General features: G+C 40.1%; 1 protein-coding gene across 1 annotated transcript; it reads left to right on the forward strand.

The window, feature by feature from the left end:
* The first annotated feature begins 3,241 nt into the window (after positions 1–3,241).
* Positions 3,242–4,174, forward strand: LOC128598703 (olfactory receptor 2A14-like). The gene has a single exon (XM_053609358.1). It carries the CDS (start codon positions 3,242–3,244, stop codon positions 4,172–4,174), a length of 933 nt encoding a protein of 310 aa, XP_053465333.1.
* Positions 4,175–19,259: the final 15,085 nt, after the last annotated feature.

Consider the following 19,259-nt stretch of genomic DNA (forward strand, 5'->3'; position numbering starts at 1 on the left):
TACAATTAACAGAAGCTTGTTAGAGATAAGAAAATTAAAAGGCATTGAAATGTACTTCTCTGCACGACAAAGGACACTTTCTGTGACCTGTGTGGATTCAGAATTCGTCTGGTCTTTCTCACAATTTGATGGACATTATAATAATTTTGAATGTGATTTAAGATCCATTTCTACTTTTACTTACTGAATGATCTTCATCATTTTTCTATCAGAAAACACAGGGAAAAAATTCATGTCTATAAAGTGGAAAGATTCTGAGTTTTCAATCTCTGCTTTCTTGTCAAGAGTTAATTCTTTTTCATAATTCGGTGACTTATTTCTCCCACTTAAAGCTCTAAGGAAAACTACTTGAATCAGTGATTCCTGTGAAAACTTGGTGAGAAAATTAGTAGGAATAATGTGCCACTTTAATTCTATATTACATCATGCAGCTTTCCAGATAAGAAATGTCAAGTTTTGCATCCCATAATGCATAAAGTTTATTAAAGATGAATAAACTGATCTGCAAGCAATTTATATACAAGATAAATTCTTGCATATTTCTACTCTGTGGAGGTTAAATGTTCATAGTTTAATGTTTAGCTATAAGAAGTTTACGTATATGTAAACAGACACAAAATCCATATGTACATGAATATGTTCATTTATTTAATGGACGTCAGATCACATTGTACACACATATATTAATTTCAGGTGGTACCTAGAGACTGAATTATTCTTTTTAATAGCTGTAGAATATTCTGCGCTATAAAAGTAGGCAAATGCAGTTTATCTGTCCCCAAATGATAAACATTTATGTCAATTCCAAAGTTTAAGAAATAAGTACAAGTTCACACAGACTGTGTACAGCCTCTTGCTCCATGGTTGAGGTGCGTGGGGTCTTGCTCTTCCCACAGCTCACCAGGCGCTTTCTGCCCACAGTCTCGGCCTTCACTGCCCCTTCCTGGTGACTGGTCAGGGCAGACTCCCCTTCACAGTTTAGGTCCCATCACGCCCCCTTTTGAGAGAGACCTCCCTGACCATCCCATCTGATAACCCCTCAGGCCCAGTCATCTCGGTCATTTCACCCGGCTTATTTCCCTCACAGTACTTTTCGGTCAACAATGATCTTACCTGTTTTAGGAGTGGTGATTACCCATGCCCCCTTTCTGCTGCAAGTTCTGAAAAAGCAAATTGAGAAGTACCCACAGGAATCAGGTGGAAATTGAAAATACATTTTTTTCAAGGTGGTACCTGTGGCTCAAGCAGTAGGGCGCTGGCCCCATACACCAGAGGCAGCAGGTTCAAACCCGGCCCTGGCCAAAAACTACAAACAAAAAGAAAAAAAAAAGAAAGAAAATACATTTTTTCAGTGAGGCTTCTTAAAAAATATAGCTTATATCTTCAACAACATTTCTCTACAAACTAAAATTACAAGCATTAGCCAACCTCCATCCCCAAATGGGCTGAACAAGCTCCTGTATGCTTTATGCCCAAAGCGCTAGGAATGCATGTGGCCAAAAAGTGGGCAGGGAAGGGGAATAAAATTATAATAGGGGAATAAAATTAAATAGAAAATTATAATAGAAAATACAATTACAATACAGCGATTACATTTAAATATAACTGCAGTTGTTACAAAATTAGTTTCCTGGTTGATGTGTCTTAGTTAAAAAGGTCTCAGAAATGTCACATGCTTAGTTATATTTAAAGTATAGACATGTGTTCATGGCATGTAGTCAAAGAATTCTTTCACTTTTGACTAAATTTTAGTATCAAGTGCTGACAGAGAATAAATTAAATTCTTGAAATAACACTACACACACAGGACTCATAAAACAGGTACTAAATGAAATGGTGCTTCCAGGGAGGCTTGGGCAGCTGCTGAAAGGAACACCTCACAAAATTTTAAAGAAACTACAAATGGCGAAGTTGATTAAAAGGGATCTTAAACAAGAAATAATTGGCTAACAGTGGGTTAGTAAGCAGGAATATAAACAACAGGAGCCCTCTTCTCTGCATTTTTGGACCGAGAAGGCTAGCAAACCCAGAAGATGAACACACTTTCTAGTGTGGTCTTTGGTCACGGCCATCTCTCTTTTAACCACAAGAGTACCCTTTAATCCACCTTTCGCTTTTGTGATTTCAGTTACCTTTGGACCACTGAGGTCTGAAATATTAAACAGAAAATTCCTGAAATAAACAATTCACACGTTTTTAAATTTCACTGCAGTCTGAGCAGCATGATGACACTTCACCACCCCACGCCCTCCTGCCAGGGATGTGACCTGCTCCTTTGTCCGGGATGTCCCTACTCTCACACTGCCTGCCGTTAGTCACTGAGTAGCCACCTCAGGATCAGACAGACTGTGTGGCATCACAGAGATTGTTCAAGGGACCTTTACTGTACTTAATCATGACCCCAACGTACAAGAGGAGTGATGATGACAATCCAGATATGCCAAAGAGAAACTGTAAAGTGCTTCCTTTAAGTGAACAGGTGAAAGTTCTCTTTATTACAAGGCAAGAAAAAAAATCATATGTCGACATTGCCAAGATCTACAATAAGGATGAATCTCCTACTCATAACCTTGTAAAGAAGAAAAAAGAAAGTCATGTTAGTGTTGCTGTCACATTTCAAATGTAAAAGATATAGCCTTAGTATGTGATTGTGATGACTTTTATTACATACAGTATTCATGGAAATTGCTCTGTTTTAATGTTAGTTATTTTTAATCGTTTGCTATGCTAATTTATAGGAAATGTATACATTTATATGAAAAAAACACTATATCAAATCTGTATTATTTGCACTTTCAGGCATCCTCTGGCTCTGGAAATGTATCCCCTTTAGATAGGGAGGATCACTGTGAATTCATAATCAAGACTTTCACCCTAAAAGGTAATCCAGAATCCTTAAATTTTCAAAAACCAAAGGTAGACATGTGTATGTGTATCTTCTAACATAAGGAACATTATAATAGATCCAATTATAAATTATCATAGATTTTATTATATATAAGTAAATATTTTATATGTATATATTTTACAATTAATATAGGGTATATTTTCTCATTTTAATGAGCATAACAAGTTAATTTTTGTAATATGGCTGATAATAAATTCTAGAAAATCCATCCAAAGCGCTGCATTTCTAAATGCTCCCTCTGTAACATTCCATAACTATTTTTTTTCTTTGATTGCCTCACAGTCCTGACCTTCCAGTTCTAGATGAGGATTTGTCTTTCTCTGGCATAGGAGCATGGGAGTCAACCAGACATGGATCACAGAAGTCACCCTGCTGGGATTCCAGGTTGACCCTGCCCTGGAGCTGTTCCTATTTGGACTTTTCTCCCTCTTCTATACACTCACCCTGCTGGGGAATGGGGTCATCCTGGGCCTTATCTGCCTGGACTCCAGACTGCACACCCCCATGTACTTCTTCCTCTCACACTTGGCCATCACTGACATGTTCTATGCTTCCAATAATGTCCCCAAGATGCTGGCAAATCTAGTGAGCCAGAAGAGAACCATCTCCTTTGTTTCCTGCATAATGCAGATGTTCTTGTATTTAGAATTTGCTGGTATGGAGTGTCTCATTTTGGTGGTGATGTCCTATGACCGGTACGTGGCCATCTGCCATCCTCTACATTACACTGTCATCATGAGCTGGAGAGTGTGCACCGTCCTGGCTATCTCTTCCTGGGTATTTACCTTCCTCTTGCCCCTGGTCCATGTGGTCCTCATCCTGAGGCTGCCCTTCTGTGGGCCTCATGAAATCAACCACTTCTTCTGTGAGATCCTGTCTGTCCTCAAGCTGGCCTGTGCTGACACCAGGCTCAACCAGCTGGTCATCTTCACAGCCTGTGTGTTTCTCCTGGTGGGGCCTCTCTGCCTGGTGCTGGGCTCCTACTCACGCATCCTGCTGGCCATCCTGAGCATCCGGTCAGGGGAGGGCCGCAGAAAGGCCTTCTCCACCTGCTCCTCCCACCTCTGCGTGGTCGGGCTCTTCTTTGGCAGTGCCATCGTCATGTACATGGCCCCCAAGTCCCGCCATCCTGAGGAGCAGCAGAAGATCCTTTTCTTGTTTTACAGCTTTTTCAACCCCATGCTGAACCCCCTGATCTATAGCCTGAGAAGTGCAGAGGTCAAGGGGGCCCTGAGGAGGGTGCTGAGGAAGGAAAGGCCCATGTGAGAGGATGGGGGAACATGCAGCCCCGGGCCACATGTGACCCTCCAGATCCCCAAGTGTGGCTCCTTGATCAAATCCAACTTAATAGAACCAATCTCTTTATTAAAAGCATTTCTTCTGTACAATTTGGATTCAATTTGGTCATATTTAAGGATAAGAAGGCCACAGTTTTCCCTAAGGGAGCAGGTTCCCCACCCCATTAAAGAAACTATAGACAAAACATATAAAGAAGGCTCGCAAATTAATAAAAAGTTAAACAACCACATTTTATAAAATGGGCACTTGAGCAGAAATTTCTCAAAAGTAATTCATGGGATTAATAAATATGTAAAGGCTGCTCCTCACCATTAGTAAGTAAGTGTAAATTAAAGCCATCATCAGATACTATTTTTATTCCCATCAGAATGCCTACATTTTAGTGAATTTTTCATCATTGGAGTTATTGCAAATCTAACTCCAATTATCAGGAAACAGTCAATAGTAGCAAAGTTCATACCCATGAGTCACTACACGGAAGAGCTTAGCACACGACCTCTAGATCAATAGTCAGTGACTTTTTCCCCAGAAGAGCCACAGAAAAGTGTACAAAACAGTGAAGACCATCTTCTCTGTAGTAACTCAACTCTAGCTAAAACAGACACAATTAAAGTGTAAATGAAGGGCTATGCCTGCATTCTAATAAAACTTTATTTGCAAATAAAAGTGACTGTTCCAAGGGGCCCAGGGCCAGTACATCACTCAATATTTGTTCTAAATCTCCAAGCTTGTTTAGTTCCACCTAATTCAAAGTTAAGGATCTTCACTGGGTGGGGCATCAGGGACCATACAATACAGTTAGATGTGCTTTAAGGACAAGACCCACTGGTCACTCTGGAGCCGTTCTAGAGTAAGTCTTTTCCTTATAATAACTTCTGAGATATACCATGACTTTAAGGGTTGATGGACTACAAACGTGTTCTTAATCACATTTCTTCACCACATTCTTCATCACATTAACAATTAAATAAAAGCAAACACAGAAACGTCCTGCACAGGTAAGTTTTTTAACTACTGGATTTGTGAGGATCTTAGATTTTATTTGTTTCATTTTTGAATTTGTAGCCATTTTGTTAGAAGCTCTTTATACATTGATACTGACTTTTCATTATATATGCAGAACCATTCTCATCTCAGCCAGGCTTACTAACAAATATAATTCTTAACCCTTATCTGGTAGGTGATAATAATTTTGCCTGGAGGAGAACATCAGGAGGAACAATTTCTCATGACTAATCTCAAAACAAGAGTTCTTATAGTATATGAATCTTTATCATGTAAAGAAGAAAATCATGTAGACTTATACAACAGGAGAATTATAAAGCTGATACTTACTCTAATATTCACAGATCTATTTATCTTGCTTTCAATAATCTCAGAACATTTTAAATCTATCTGGCTTCTTTATTCCCCCTGAAATGATATGTTGTATAAGATTATGTGTTACAGTTTTCTTCTCTCTTTCCTAGTTCTCCTCAGCCAATTTTGAATCAACTCATCCAGGACTTCATGTTACTGTCCACAAATTTCCTCTCAATTTCCACCAGCTCCCTTGTAACACAATATTCTACTGATAAATTGCTGTGCAACTTTTGATTGATAACAGAATTTTGCCGCCTCTTGCAACAAGATTTGAACACTTCTGGCTTCCATCTGTCTTGCTCAAACCACGTATTATATAGGAAATATAGAAAAGTAATTTGAAAACCAAAGAAGAGTTTGCTGATGCTTATGATTCTTAAATTTTGCTATTTTACATAATTTCACATTTTTCAGACTTTATTCTCTTTTTTAATTTAAAATTTTTTTATTTATTTCAAATTAATATGAGGGTACAAATTTTTAGGTTACATTGTTCTCACTTCCAAGGTAATGTTCAAGTTGTAGAAAAGCCCCCGCACCCTCCCAGTGTGCACCATGGGAGGGTGCCCCCGCACCCTCACCTCGTGTTTGTTCTCTTGATTCTTGGTTCTTTACCTTTGACTGGGTTCAATCAAAAGACTTGTCTGCTCTGAAATTCTTTCTTCAGCTTGGTCTCATCTAGTCTTAAAATGTTCCACTGTATTTTGTACTTCCCTAAATACATTTTATTTCCAGAAGTTCTATTTGTTTGATTTTAATATTTCTAAGTTTTCACTAAACTTATCCTGAATTATTTTTCTCGTTTCTCTGAGTTGGTTTTCCATTTTATCTTGGATCTCCTTGAGTTTCATTACAATCCATAGTTGGGATTCTTTTTCTGTCATTTCAGTATTTTCATTTTTGTTGGGAGTCATTGCTGGACTGGAGTGCTTCTCTGGAGGGTATTGTTTCACTCTGATTTTTCATACCCTTTAGCGTTCTTGTGCTGATTTCTACTCATCTGGAGCATCTATTGCTGCTGATTTGGGGATTTTCTTCTGGCTTTCTTCTTTCTCCTCACTCTTAAGGGTGTTGCTATGGCACACGTTTGGTAAGGGCCATAAGCTTTGCTGTGGGTCCTTTGATGGGGAAACTAGGTTCTGGATGATGCCTTGGGTAGAGAGGCATCTCAGTGTGCTGGTTTTCTCAAATGTTAGTTATATTTAGGCTGTGGTGCTGGTGTACTGTACGCATGGGTAGATTCTCTGTCTCTTGTTCACAGGGGAGATGGAGGTCTTTAAAATCTTTTCTCTTTCTCCAGCCCTGTGGTCTTCTTAACAGTATAAATTGTATTTGGGCATTGAGTTTAATCTCTAAGAAAGTGGGTGATATTTACGGGTAAAAGCCAGCCATACCCTGCATTATTAAATTAGTGAATGCTGTAATGTTGTCCTGACATTGCTGTAATGTTGTCCTGACAAGTTGTCCTCCCTGCAAGTCGCTGGTGTTGACAGGAACAAGCCAGCAGCTGTATTATTTTTTTTTGAAACTGTGCCCAGTTCTTGTCAACCAGGAGAAGCACACAGATGCCCCAGGCAGTGGGCAGGACCCTGGATCTCCCTGGCAACCCCTTACTCTCTACCACCACAGAGGCAGGGAGAGGAGTGAGGTGTGCAGGTCTGGATCATGGAACCCTGCATTCAAGTTCCACAAAGGTGGGCACAGAGCTGTCTGGGCAGGAGTCAAGAGTCAGTTTCCATGCTGCTGGAGAAAGCCCCAGGGATGGGCTGAAGCAGCCCCACTAAGCCAAAAAGTCCACTCATGGAAGAGAGCCGGTGTGAGAGGCAGTCTGGCTGTGTGGGGTGGATTTTGATCTTCTCCCTCTTCCCTTGCCCCCTGTTTCTCCCTCTGGCACCTGCCTGCAAGCAGCAGCCAAAAGTAACTTGAGTTCACCAGCAATGAGCTTCCCTGCCCAGGACCCTGCCCCAGATCAAAAGTGCGACTTTCCTATTGGGGCAGGTGCTCCCCTCACGTGCTGCCCTCACATACACAGTGCACATTCCTTTTAGTTCTGCCCACCTGAGCTTCCTTGCCTTCTAAGATTAGCTCCCAAATCTCACCTCTGTGGCACTGAGCAACACAAATTGAGTCCTGGGGATAGGGGATCTGGCCTGTCCCCTGATCCCCCAAATTCAACCCCTGACTGTGTCAGGGAGAAACATGCTGGGTCCCAAGTTGCCTGTGGCATGCTCAAGGAGGCTTAATGTCCCTCCACTCTGGAGTATGCTGTGCTCTGCTGCAGCAGCCAGGGGAACAGCTACATGGAGGGCTGGCAGGCAGGGATCCCTTGGTCTGAACACCCCACCATCCTCTGTGGGTCTGTAAGAGGAAAGGCATAAGCCCCACTCTCTATGGAAGCCTCAGTGTGGTGGGCGTGCCAATAGAGGGGAAGCAGCCTCTGAAAGCCCGGGTTCAATCATCCCTTGGGACACCCATGGCAATCAGATCACAGGGGAACTGCCATGGCTACACTGGCCATTGTGTGTGGAGGGGAGGGGGGGAGGAGGAGGAGATGAGTCTTAATGGAGGACAGCTGGCACTCTGGTCCGCTCTGTCCCTTTCTTTGAAGGCAACCTCCTCAGAATGTCTAAGCCTCAGGATCACACGTTCCCCCAGAACCCACCAGCCCCTGGTGACCACTGCAGTCTAGGCAGTGTTTGTGTGGGGAAATGTTTGTGTGGGGACCATTAACAAGAAAAATGAAGGGTTGAAGCTGCCCAGGGAGGACCAAGCACACGATGGGTGGAGAAGCAAAGTGGTGCCTGTTGGCTCGGCTCAGATCTGAGATGACAGGGAGTGACCACAGAGGGGCTGGAAGCCCAGTGCTTTCAGTTCACTGAAGCAGAAGCTTTGGGTTCACGAGTGTAGCGAAGCTCTCCAGCAGCTCAGGAGCCTGCAATCTCCCAGGGGGGTGAGGGGCAAAGAAACAAATCCCCCACTTGCCTTTTCCATGGGGCTCCGAGTTCCCCTGGGGTTGATCTCTGCTGAAATCCTGCTCCTTCCTGTTCTCTGCAACTTCTTCCTATGGGATCTTTACGAAGTTCTAGCACTTTTCTCTCAGAAGTACAACTGAGCTACAGTTTCTTTTCTTCTCTTTTTTTTTTTTTCATCTAAAACTATTCCTTCTTTCTCAGATAATCTGGTCACCAATGTCTCCAGTCAGTCATCTTGCCCTACCCCCTAAGTATATTTATAAAACAAAGACAGAAAGAAAGCAAAGATTCAAGCTATATGGAAAAGGTATTTATGTCTCAGAAATAGGAAAATGTTAAAAGAAAATTTAGGCTCAGGTGTAGGGATACTTCATCATAGATATTCTTGATGAGATATAAAATGCTAAACAATATATATGTTAACACTCAGGTCAAAGACTTTCCACGGGAAATACTTTTGCTCTATTCACTACAAAGATTAAAAGCTAATAATAAAAGGTAATGGCATTTCTTTGTATCGACCATTTGCTGTGTTAAATGTCATCATATTGTCCTCAACAGAATATAAAATTGTATAAATTATGCTAAGGTGAACAAACCAAAATATTATCCTTAGCTCTGTCCAAGTGTTGCTGAGTCCTATTTATTTTTTTTGAGATATTCTCATATGAAAGATTAACAATAAAAAGTACAAAAGTAAAAGATTATTTAAACAGTAATCTTTGAATCAGTCTAATAGTAAGTGATTTTGCCTATCAGAGAAGGCAGACCAATTTGAGTTGGGCTAGGTTAAGAGGGCTCCATGAGTATTTTGAAGGACTGCTATTATGGATGAAATAAGGCTCAAAGTGATTTGAGCAAGGAATAAGAATTCCAGGAGTAGGAACTAGTGGGGATTAGTACTTGAGTGAAATAACCTCATTTTTCTTCCTCTTACATTTGTTGCATGGTTTCCAATATTACTTTTATTTGAGTGGTCTTTCTAGTACATTTAAGAACAAGTCTCTGTAGAGAACTAAATTAAAAACAGACAATTAAGAAGAAAGAACTGGAAGGATTTTATAATCATTAGACATTATCAAGTTGTGCAAAAGAGAGAGAGAGAGTGAAAGATATAGAGGAAAACAAAAACATATTAATTTTGTTTGTAGTCCCTCGCCCAGAATGAAAAAATAAAATCTGACAAACTCAACAACAACAAAAATCCCGTTAAAAAGTAAGCAAAACACATAAATAAAAATGTTTGCTGACTACTGTCAAAAGAAGAAATGCAAATGGCAAAAAAAATAGGAAAAAATGCTCATCCTCACTAACATCAGAGAAATGCAAATCAAAACCAAAATGAGATATCGTCTCATGCCAGTGAGAATGGCTATTACTAAAAAGACAAAAAACGAGGATGTGGGTGAGGATGTAGAAAAAAGGGAACACTCATCCACTGTTGGTGAGAACGTAAATGGGCACAACCTCTGTGGAAAGCAGTATGAAGAGTTCTCAAAGAACTAAAGTAGAACTACCCAGTAATCCCAAAGGAAAAGGAACCATGATATCAAGAAGATCTCTGTTCAGCACAGCACGGCTCACAATAACGAAGATGTGAAACCAACCTAAGTCCATCAGCAAATGACTGGATAAGAAAACGTGGTACATACACACCTTGGAATACCATTCATCACATGTACACACTGGAGTACCATTCATCATATATACACACAGGAGCACCATTCATCATATATACACACAGGATCACCATTCATCATATATACACACTGGAATACCATTCATCACATATACACACTTGGATACCATTTGTCACATATGCACACTGGTGTACCATTCATCACATACATACACTGGAGTACCATTCATCACATACATACACTGGAGTACCATTCATCACATACATATACTGGAGTACCATTCATCACATATACACACTGGAGTACCATTCATCACATACATACACTGGAGTACCATTCATCACATACATACACTGGAGTACCATTCATCACATACATACACTGGAGTACCATTCATCACATATACACACTGGAGTACCATTCATCGCATACATACACTGGAGTACCATTCATCACATATACACACTGGAGTACCATTCATCACATATACACACTGGAATACCATTCAGCACATACATACACTGGAGTACCATTCATCACATATACACACTGGAGTACCATTCATCACATATACACACTGGAGTACCATTCATCACATATACACACTGGAATACCATTCAGCACATACATACACTGGAGTACCATTCATCACATATACACACTGGAGTACCATTCATCACATATACACACTGGAATACCATTCAGCACATACATACACTGGAGTACCATTCATCACATATACACACTGGAGTACCATTCATCACATATACACACTGGAGTACCATTCATCGCATACATACACTGGAGTACCATTCATCACATATACACACTGGAGTACCATTCATCACATATACACACTGGAATACCATTCAGCACATACATACACTGGAGTACCATTCATCACTATACACACTGGAATAGCATTCATCACATATACATACTGGAATACCATCCATCACATATACACACTGGAATATTATTCATCACATATATACACTTGGATACCATTTGTCACATATACACACTGGAGTGCCATTCATCACATACATGCACTGGAATACCATTCATCACATATACACACTGGAATACTATTCATCACATACACACACTGGAATATCATTCATCACATATACACACTGGAATACCATTCATCACATATACATACTGGAATACCAATCATTGCATATACACACTGGAGTACCATTCATCACATATACACACTGGAATACTATTCATCACATACACATACTGGAATACCATTCATCACATACAACATACTAGAGTACCATTCATCACATACACACACTAGAATACCATTCATCATATATATATACACTGGAATACCATTCATCACATACACACACTGGAGTACCATTCATCCATTAAGAAAAAGAATAAAATCATGTCTTTTGCAGCAACACAGATAGAACGGAGGGCTATTGTCTTAGGTCAAAAAACTCAGACTCAGCAAGGCAAATACTGCATGTTTTCATTTGTACATGGGAGCTATGTAATGTGCACACGTGGACAGTGATGACTTGGAGCAGTGAGAGAGGAGAGGATGATGAGAAATTATCTAATGGATGTAACATCCATGATCGCAGTGATGGACGCACCAGAAGCCCTGACTTCAAGTGACGCAGTCTATCCAGGGAACATGATTCTACCTGTACCTGATCAATTTATACAAATAAAAATCACAAATATGGAGATATTCAGAAGAGGGCACAGTGAAGAAAACTGAAGGAGAGGTCAAGTTATACATGAACTTCCCAGTTTAAAATATTTTTAAGTGAGACATCTGGAGTAGTTATTTTGTAGTAGCCCTTTCTCCACTGGGAGAAATCTATTTCTCTGAGATGATGACTTAACAGGATCCATGGGAACTCCAAGTATGAAGATCAATAAATGTAAAACTCTGGGCTGGGTGCCTCTGCTCAATGCTTAGAGTGCTGGCCCCGAGCACTGAGGGTGTGGCTTTGAACCCAGCCCAGGCCTGCTTAAAAAAAAAGAAAAATAAATAAATCACAGACTCTGTTCTACAGTGAACCAGGAGGAACCAGAAAGGGGGAAAATTTAAAGACTGATAAAATAAGTGTCAGGGGGAATTAATTTATGGCATGATATTGATTGTTAAATTTTCTGTGCCAAGGTCTTGCCTCTTTAATAGGTCCCCATCCAATCACAAACACACACATAGTACACATCCCCTGGGAATGCTGAGAGAACAAAACGAATCAAATGGGAAATGAATTCATTGTTTCATCCAATGTTAGGAAAACAGCAAATTCTTTAACTCTCTCTGGGAAGAATGTCATTAGATGTATTACCTGGGAATCATTCCTTTTTCCTGTGGGGAATGAGCTATAGTCCAATGACAATAGAAAAAGCCCTGGCTAACACAAGCAAGTCTACCACGAACCCCACTCTTCAGACAGGGTAACTGAGGCAGGGAGAGCCACAGAGAATTCACAAAGCTAGTCTGTAGCAAACCAGGACCTGAACCCAGGCAAGAGAGAGCTAGAATTCATGTTTGTTTATTGTTTTTAAAACTATGCTACTCACTAGATCAAGCTGAATGTCAAGGCCAGTTGCTGGAGATGGTAAGTACTTTCTAAGTGCAAAGATTTGAGAAATGTGTGCTTCCCCAGAACCCCACTTCTGGCGGCCCCAGGGCTCCCACTCTGAGACAAGGATCAGTAGAAACCTTTCTTTTAAGTCAGGGCTCAATATCCTAAATACATCGCCCCTTTCTTTCCAAAAGATTTAATTTCTCTCTTGTTGGGATACTTAGCAAGGGAGAGTTGCCCTTATACTTTCAAAGCTTTTTTTTTTTTTCTTTTACTACTGAAATGAAGTTACTTTAAGGATTCAAAACTGGAATGACATTCTGACCAGCACTGTTACTCACCACTTGCATCCTTATTCAGAGACCACCTTGTCTTTGGTCACTGTTAAGTTTATTATACTCTGAAAGAACAGAAAAATATAGCCAAGAAGTTTTTCTTCCTTGTTGTGTTTGCAGAAGATTGCTCTAATGTGTAGCAGGAATGGATACTTAAATCTTCATTTCAGTTAACTGTTTCTTTATTCTATCTACCCGACTTTCTCTAAGAGGAACAAAAATATGACTTCTCAAACTGTGAAATGCAAAATGCAAGATTGTACCAACAACTAAAAGGAAAAATCCTTGTAGTATATTCTTTTCACCTTAGCCATACAATTGAGCTGATGACGAATTTGTGTGCAGACAGCTACCGTTATAGACTTTTCTCCTTGTGGTCTTTGCTACAACATTGTTAACAAACACAACTGAAATTTGGAGTTAAAGATGGTTTGGTTGTAGTTCACATATGATGATATTAGTTTTTTCACTAAGATTCTATTTGGCCCTTTATTTATTTCTGCCCTTTAGAAATAGTTTATTCCAGGATATTGGTTTCTTACCACAAAGGTAAGACATATAAAAACTCTGATTGACTTAATTATGAATTTAGACTGGCCAGATAATTGTATTCATTTGGGATCTAATAATTTGCTTTTTGACTCCTGAAGCATCCAAATGCTGCCACCCTAAGTTGCTGGTCTCGGAGCCGTAGGAGCCCAGGTGTACACAGCACAGAAGGGAGCCGTGTGGGCCCCCAAATACACAAAATATCCATGTCCCTGGAAATATCAGGGATGAAAAGCTCTCTGAACTCTCCTTTTCAGCTTAATTCAGTGGGACATTAACACAATATATTACCAAATATCATTCTGCCTTAAAATTACATTCTCCAGAAAACAGAACAGTTTCACACTTCAAATATCTGCCAGTTGGAAGTTGTATGTATATATATCCTTGAACTGTACTCTGCTTGCATGAATCTAAAAGCAAGCAATTAATATGAAGACAAAGGTGTATCTATCAGCTCAAATAAAATCAATTCAGTTATATTTGGGTAACTTTGCAAGGTATTTTGTTTACCAGATTTTGTAGCTATTTCTGGGAGCTCCAGGGAAGTGTCCAGCCAAGACTCTGCAAGTTAGTTTAACATGGCCATCTCGTGTTAAGAGAAATACCAAATTTAGGCAGGCGTACACGTGGAAGTTATTTACATTAAAGGGACCAAATGCCCCTCTAAGTTCCTGTTTCATGGGACTCTGATCAAATGTGTCTACTAGTTGGCACATTGGCTACCTATAGGAACATAAATACAGGGAAATCACAGAGGCAAACTTTGCCATGGGTGCCTTGAGGAAAAGTAGCAAGGATGAGTTCTTTGAGAGCAGGCCTGGAATACGTGATTCCTTTTGACACACAAGCTGATTCTAAATGACCTTTTCTAAGAAAACAGATTTCTAGACAAGATGACAGCTAAGTCTCCTGCCACTCTGGATTATGCATTTCAATATACTCTCTTCATCATAGTTTTCATTCTTTGGTTTTCTAATTTGAAATCCCCAGAAGTTACATTTCAGATAAGAAAATAAAAAAGGCATTGAGATATACTTCTCTGTATGACCAGCTTCCTGTTTTTTGACCTGTGCAACCTTAAAACTTTGCCCTGAGTATGCTCTCCTTCACAAGCTGATGGCCATCACAGTAATTTTCAACCCTGTCTAATATCTTGTACTTTCAGTTAATCAAAGATCTGATCATTTTCTCCATCAAGATAACTCAGAAAATAAGCATGTCTTTTGTAAAGAAAAATAAGTTTTTTATTTCCTCCTTCTTTTAAGGGGTTGATTCTTTTTCAGATTGCAGTGATGTATTTCTCCCATTTTAGCATCTAAGGAAATCTCACATGGGGGATTCCTATGAAGACTAGGTGAGTAATGCTTTCTAAATAAGTAGGAATCATGTGCAGTCTTAGTTACCTATGACTTTGTGGACTTTTCCAAAATAGAAGTGTCCTGTTTTTGTCTCTGATACTGCATAAAATTTTTTAGAAAACAAAGGCCCAAACAACTTATGCAAAAAGTAGATCTATGCATAGTCTGACTCTTTAGAGATAATGAGGTTAAACAGTTACACGTTTAACTTACAGCATTTTTCTATATAAATGTAATAGACACCAAAAGACATACAGTAATTTCCATTTATCCATAATTTAACTGTTCTATTTTCATATTAGTTATTGTTCTTAATCTCTTACTGTGCCTAATATATAAATTATACTTTATCATAAGTAAATGCATGTGGAAAAAAGCATGGCATGTAATTCAGTACCATCCACAGTTTCAGCCATTTCACAGGGGATCTTGGAACATATCCCCTGAGAATGACAGGGGATTAATGTATGTGTAGAAATATGTTTATATCTTAAAATACAAATCAGACCATATTATACACACATGCATTGACTCCATGTGGGTAGTTTGCATTTTACTGTATAAAGAATTGTATTACTGTTTCTCATGTGATTCTGTGATATTTAAATAGCCAGTGTATTTAATCTGTCCCCACCTAATAAACTTTTATGTCCATTCCAAATTTTAAGAAATGTGTACAGTTGCCACAGACTGTGTACAGCCTCTTGCTCCCCCTGGTCGAGGCGTGTGAGATTCTTTCTCTTCCCATAGCTCACGAGGTGCTTCCTGCCCAGAGTCTTCACTGCCCCTTCCTCGTGCTGGTCAGGGCTGACTCCCCATCACTCAGGCCTCCTCCCAGGAGACCTCCCCGGCCGTCCCATCTACTGAGACCCCTCAGGCCCAGTCATCTCGGTCATTCCGCCCAGCTTATTTCCCTCACAGTGCTTTTCAGTCAACAATTACCTTACTCACCTGTGCACTCCTGGTGTGTTGAAGTGGTAAGTAGCCACACCCTCTCTCTGCTCTAAGTCCTAAAAAAAGCAAATTGAGAAATAAACACAGAAATTAGGTGGAAATCGAAAATATATCTTTTCCTGGTGATGTTTATTAAAAACCCATTGCTCAGCAAATGAAAATCACAACCAGTAGCTGACCCCCCCCCCTCCAAATGGGACAGAACTAGCTCCTGCACGCTTTGTGCCCAAAGGGCTGGAAAGCAGGTGGCCACAATAAGAGCAGGGGAGGGGCATCCTCAATTTCTCTTTGCTATTTCACAAATCATAGAAATCAGGGAACAGAGAGGACAGCTAGGTATATTCCAAAGTGATTCCGTCTGCAGGCAAGAAGTTTCCCACCTTAAATGCAAATGTGAGGAGAGGGAGCAAAGTGCCCCACCCTAACATTGCTTCTTCATGATCCGGCCCCTCTTCAGAATGTGTCCTCCTGATCTCCTGCTGCGCTGCCAGCACAGAGGACAGCCGCTGGAACAGATCACGCTCCTGAGGATCATTTGTTAAGGGACGGATGAAATAGAAATTAAAACTATTTAGGCTTGTTCCCTCATGGAATTAACAAAGATTCTAACTGGGAATGCTTAGCACAGACTGCGTGGCAAGGAGGACTGATTCTCACACACTGTCAGTGAGAACTAACATTGGTCCAATTTTCTGGTGGGAAGCAACCAGTAGGTATCAAAACCTTTGAAAAGTCTATATCTTTAGCATTTGCAATTTCGCTTTTCAAATATGTCCTAAATAAATGATCATGAGCATAGATAAATCCTGCAGTTATAAGAGTATTTATCTTGAGCCGGGCATGGTGGCTCAAGGCTATAATTCTAGCACTCTGGGAGGCTGAGTTTGAGCTCAGGAGTTTGAGGCCAGCCTGAGCAAGAGTGAGGCCAGTCTCTACTAAAAGTAGAAATACTAGCCGTGCGTAGTGGCACGTGCCTGTAGTCCCAGCTACTCTGGAGGCTGAGGCAAGAGGATCGTTTGAGCCCAGGAGTTTGAGTTTGCTGTGAGCTACTCTGTCCAGAGTGAGACTGTCTCAAAATAAAAGAAGATTTATCTTAACACTACTAAATATAAGAGAAATAGGAACAAAAAATTCCAACAAGATATTTAATAAATTCTGATAGTATACCGTACTACTTTAAATAATATCTATAAAATATAGTTTTAATGAGTGAAAAATATTTCTTTCATTGAGTGCAAATCATAACTTAGAAATATTCTGTATAATTAAGTCCCATTTTAAACATACTAATTGGAGGTTTATGTATTTGATAAAATTTTTAAATATTGAAATTATTTTTAATATTATTCTGTTATACTTGATGTTTAGCCTGATTCAAAAATAAAAATACTCCCCAAGCTATTTCTGGAGAAAATGTGAAGGAAGTAAAAAAAGAACAGCCCTAGGTCCTATGGTTTGTCTGAGTGACGGTGCCATCCACCCCCTGGTGGCCCTTGGTCTCCCTCTGCTGGCTGCACAGAGGAAGCTCCCTAGAAAGAACTAACCAACTGGGGCTCTACCTACTCCTTGCTACAACCCCTGTGCCCTGCTCAGGATCCATGCCAACTGCAATAGGCTACTGCCATGGTAACAGGTGATGAGGAAGAAGACCTTTAGTGGATTTGATGGCAACCTGAGATGCCCAATCTGGGAAGATAGGGTGAAGACAAAAGATTCTGTCATGGTAGAAAATAAGACCAGCTCAGATTTGTCACCATATTAAAGTTAAGATAGAGAAAAGAGCCAAACAAAATTCAATTACAATGTAGCTATCACAATTAACTATAACCACTGCTAATGTAAATTGATTTCCTTGTTTAAGTGTCTTTATTTTGTTTTCTTAAGACAAAGTGTCACTTTGTCGCCTTGGTAAAGTGCTATGGTCTCATAGCTCACAGCAACCTCAAACTCTTGGGCTCAAGAAATTCTCTTGCCTCAGCCTCCCAAGTAGCTGGAACTACAGGTGCCCACCACAACGCCCAGCTATTATTTTTTTTTTAAGAGATGAGGTCTCACTCTGGCTCAGGCTGGTCTCAAACCTATGAACTCAGGCAATCCACCCACCTTGGCCTCCCAGAGTGCAAGGATTACAGGTGCGAGCCACCACAACCAGCCTAAGTGTCTTACTTTAAAAGGTCTCAGAAATGTCACATGCCTAATTGTATTTAAGATATACACATAAGTTCATCACATGCTATTAAAGAATTCTTTCACTAATGCCTAATTTTCAGTAAGAGACACTGAGGAAGAAGTCAGTAAAACTACAAACACTAGAGAAAAAAGTGGTACCCAAAGGATCTTCCAGGCTCGGCCAGCTACTGGAAAGGGGGTGGGGGGTCTTATTTCAGGAAATTTTAAACAAACTACAAAATCGATGGCCAGGCAAGGTGGTTCCCATTTGGTATCACACTGAGTGGCCACAGCTAGAGGATTGCTTGAGGCCAAAAGTTTGAGACTAGCCTGGGCAACATAGCTAGTTTCTACAAAATATGAAAAAGAAGTAGCTGGGTGTGGTGGTATGCACCTGTAATCCCAGATATTCAGGAGGCTGAGGCAGGAGGATGGCTTGACCCCAAGACTTTGAGGCTGCAGTGAGCTATGACTGTGCCACTGCCCTGTAGCCAAGGAGACAGAGCAAGACCCCATCTCTTGTGAAAAAAAAAAATGACAGTTATTTAGAAAGGATTTCAAATGTGAAATAAGTAGGAAGAAAAGTATGTGAGAAGGTCAATGGGGTCATTAGGTAGTAAGCAGATCCAGAAAGAACAGGGTCCTAGTCGCTTCATATCTTGGACAGACAAGCATAGAAATCTAGGATATGAAAGAACCTCCCATGTGACGTGTCAGGTTCATCTCCCTTTAAATTGTGTTAATAACCGAGCCTCCCTCCCTGGAAGAGAAGGAAGAAGACATGAATTCTCCAAACAACACCTGTGCATGTGTGTATCCTTTTATAGGGCGTGTTATACTATGTAAGAAATCCTATTTGACCATTATATTTTATTATATATAATAGCATTTTTCTACATAATAGCATACATTGTCTCTTATTATTCAAATGATACAACAGAATTTTTTCTCATTTTTATGATCACATCTAGTTACATTTGGCAAATTCTGAAAATAAATTATAAAAAAAAAATCTATCCATAGTGACACATTTATAAATGCCCCCCTGGTAACGTTCAGTCAATGTTTGGCATTTCTGATGGATCCACAGTTCTGCTGTTCCTGTTCAGATGAGGATTTGTCCTTCTCTGCCACAGGAGC

This window comes from Nycticebus coucang, chromosome 11 (assembly GCF_027406575.1).
Source record: "Nycticebus coucang isolate mNycCou1 chromosome 11, mNycCou1.pri, whole genome shotgun sequence".
Lineage (NCBI taxonomy): Eukaryota > Metazoa > Chordata > Mammalia > Primates > Lorisidae > Nycticebus > Nycticebus coucang.